This window comes from Propithecus coquereli, unplaced genomic scaffold, assembly GCF_000956105.1.
Source record: "Propithecus coquereli isolate 6110/MARCELLA unplaced genomic scaffold, Pcoq_1.0 Scaffold395, whole genome shotgun sequence".
Taxonomy (NCBI): Eukaryota; Metazoa; Chordata; class Mammalia; order Primates; family Indriidae; genus Propithecus; species Propithecus coquereli.
In genome coordinates, this window is record NW_012149674.1 from 174,142 (window position 1) to 176,045 (window position 1,904).

The 1,904-nt window shown below is 48.7% G+C and overlaps 1 protein-coding gene across 1 annotated transcript in view; it reads right to left on the reverse strand.

Annotated features, from left to right (window-relative positions):
• Positions 1-1,343: 1,343 nt before the first annotated feature.
• Positions 1,344-1,904, reverse strand: part of MMP2 (matrix metallopeptidase 2) — a 28,090-nt gene continuing 27,529 nt past the window's right edge. Inside the window, exons 12-14 of the mRNA XM_012652656.1 lie at positions 1,717-1,826; positions 1,468-1,619; positions 1,344-1,373 (exon numbers count right to left, since the gene is read on the reverse strand). Coding sequence (XP_012508110.1) covers positions 1,344-1,373; positions 1,468-1,619; positions 1,717-1,826 — 292 coding nt within the window. The remainder of the gene's footprint in view (positions 1,374-1,467; positions 1,620-1,716; positions 1,827-1,904) is intronic.

Here is a 1,904-nt window from a genome sequence, read left to right on the forward strand (position 1 = left end):
TAGGAGCTTTGAATGTCTGCATGGCATAAGGGAGAAGCTTTTAACACACTGACTGCCATGTGAGTTGTATGTAACTCAGGCTAGTTTTGAGCCCGGGGCCGTGTGAAGCAAAACCCTGCAGTTGGTTTGTGAAAATCTTATTAATACTTGTTGATGTTCTTATTGTTACCATTAATATTGGCAATTTAATTCTAAAAACGTGGATTGCACTGCATATAACTCATGCACAGAAAACAATAAAAATAATAAATTAGAAAGGATTGTTTTGTTTTAATAAAACACCGTGGTCCCAGGGAAAAAATTTTTTTTCTAGTGTGACAGTCCATGTATTAGACAAAAAGAGACCTCTCTGGGACTGGAGGAGAGAAATGCTGTGGAAATAAGCTCTCTTAGTCCCTGTTAGCTCACCTCTAAGATGAGGATAAAGACACCAAACTCTTAGGGTTTGTGGTGAGGATTAAATTAGATAATACATGCTGTTAATAATAATAATAATCCCCCCCACCCCCAGTTAGCACAAGCACCAAACTAAGTACTTTCTATATATCAGAGGTGGCAAAACAGCCCTATGAAGCCCACAGATGGGTTTTACTTGGCTCACACAAGTTGTTTTGTTTTGTTTTGTTTGTCTTTAAATCTGAATAAGTTGCCACCATGTAAACGTCTGGAAAAGTCACATGAAAATACAGATTTCTGGCTCCTTTTAAAAACAACTAGAATATTTAACAACACAGCACCCTCCTTCTTTCGGGCCAGTAATCAGCAGAAACTGAGAAGCACCTGGCCCCTGTAAATGAGCCATGTGCCCTCTGGTCCACCACAGACCCCTCCCTTCCCTATTGTCTGCCACTGCCCGTTTCATTCATTTGTGCTACCTGCCTGGCCCCTAGAGAATTTAGAATTTGTGGCTCCTGATACACATGATCTCATTGACTTTTTAAAAAAATACCCAGCACATAATAGGTGCTTAATAGATGTTTACTGTTGAAGATGATCCTTAATCTAGCACCTGATTGGGCACTGCCTTTTTTTGCACGTGTAAGACTGTTAGCCACTGGAGGTCCAGGCTCTGTGCTCAGCATACAACAGGCAGTCAAAAAAAAACTCTGTGGAGTTTAATTGAAATCTCTAAAAAGCCAAATTGGACTCATTTCTAGAGCCCTGGAGAGTTCATAGAAGCCTCCCCAGGAATACTGTTTTCCAGCTCCAAATCCTGTCCCTTGCCGATGCTGGTGTTTTATTCAGCAAGGAACCAGGGCAAACCGGGCTGAGCGGGCATCTCTGCCGCATGAGCGACAGAGCGTGACAAAGTTTGCCTTGTCTCAAACGGAGCCATCCTTCTGCTAATGGGAGGCGGCCACAAACGAGGCCTCCTGCAGGACGAAAAAGGGCCTGGACCAAACCCCAGAATGAATCCAGGGCAAGGAGCCCGTGTCCCTCCTTCCCTCCCCGCTCCAGGCCTCCCGCCCTCTCCGGCCCTGGCTCCGGGCCCTGCAGCTGTGAGGAGCCTTTCTGGGCCTTACTTCCTGGAGCCAGGCCGAGGGAGCAGAGGTCAGGGGTCTGGATGCCGTCCCAGCCCAGGGCTGAAGGGGCTGGTTTGTTTTCCCGGCGCCGCATGCCTGCCAGGCACAATGAGGGAGTGTGTGCTTGCGAGGCGCTGGGCCCTGGCTAGGGGTGGGGAGTCCTAGAAAGCGGACAGAGGCCCGGGTGGCTCACCACTGCCCTGCAGGTCCACAACGGCATCCAGGTTGTCGGGGATGGCGTTCCAGGCGTCTGCGATGAGCTTGGGGAAGCCGGGATCCATTTTCTTCTTGACCTCATTGTATCTGGAAAGAAACAGACAAGGTGAACCAGCAGGGCCTCTCGAAAGCCCACTCCTCCCCCGGCCTGGGTGGCAGGGGCCC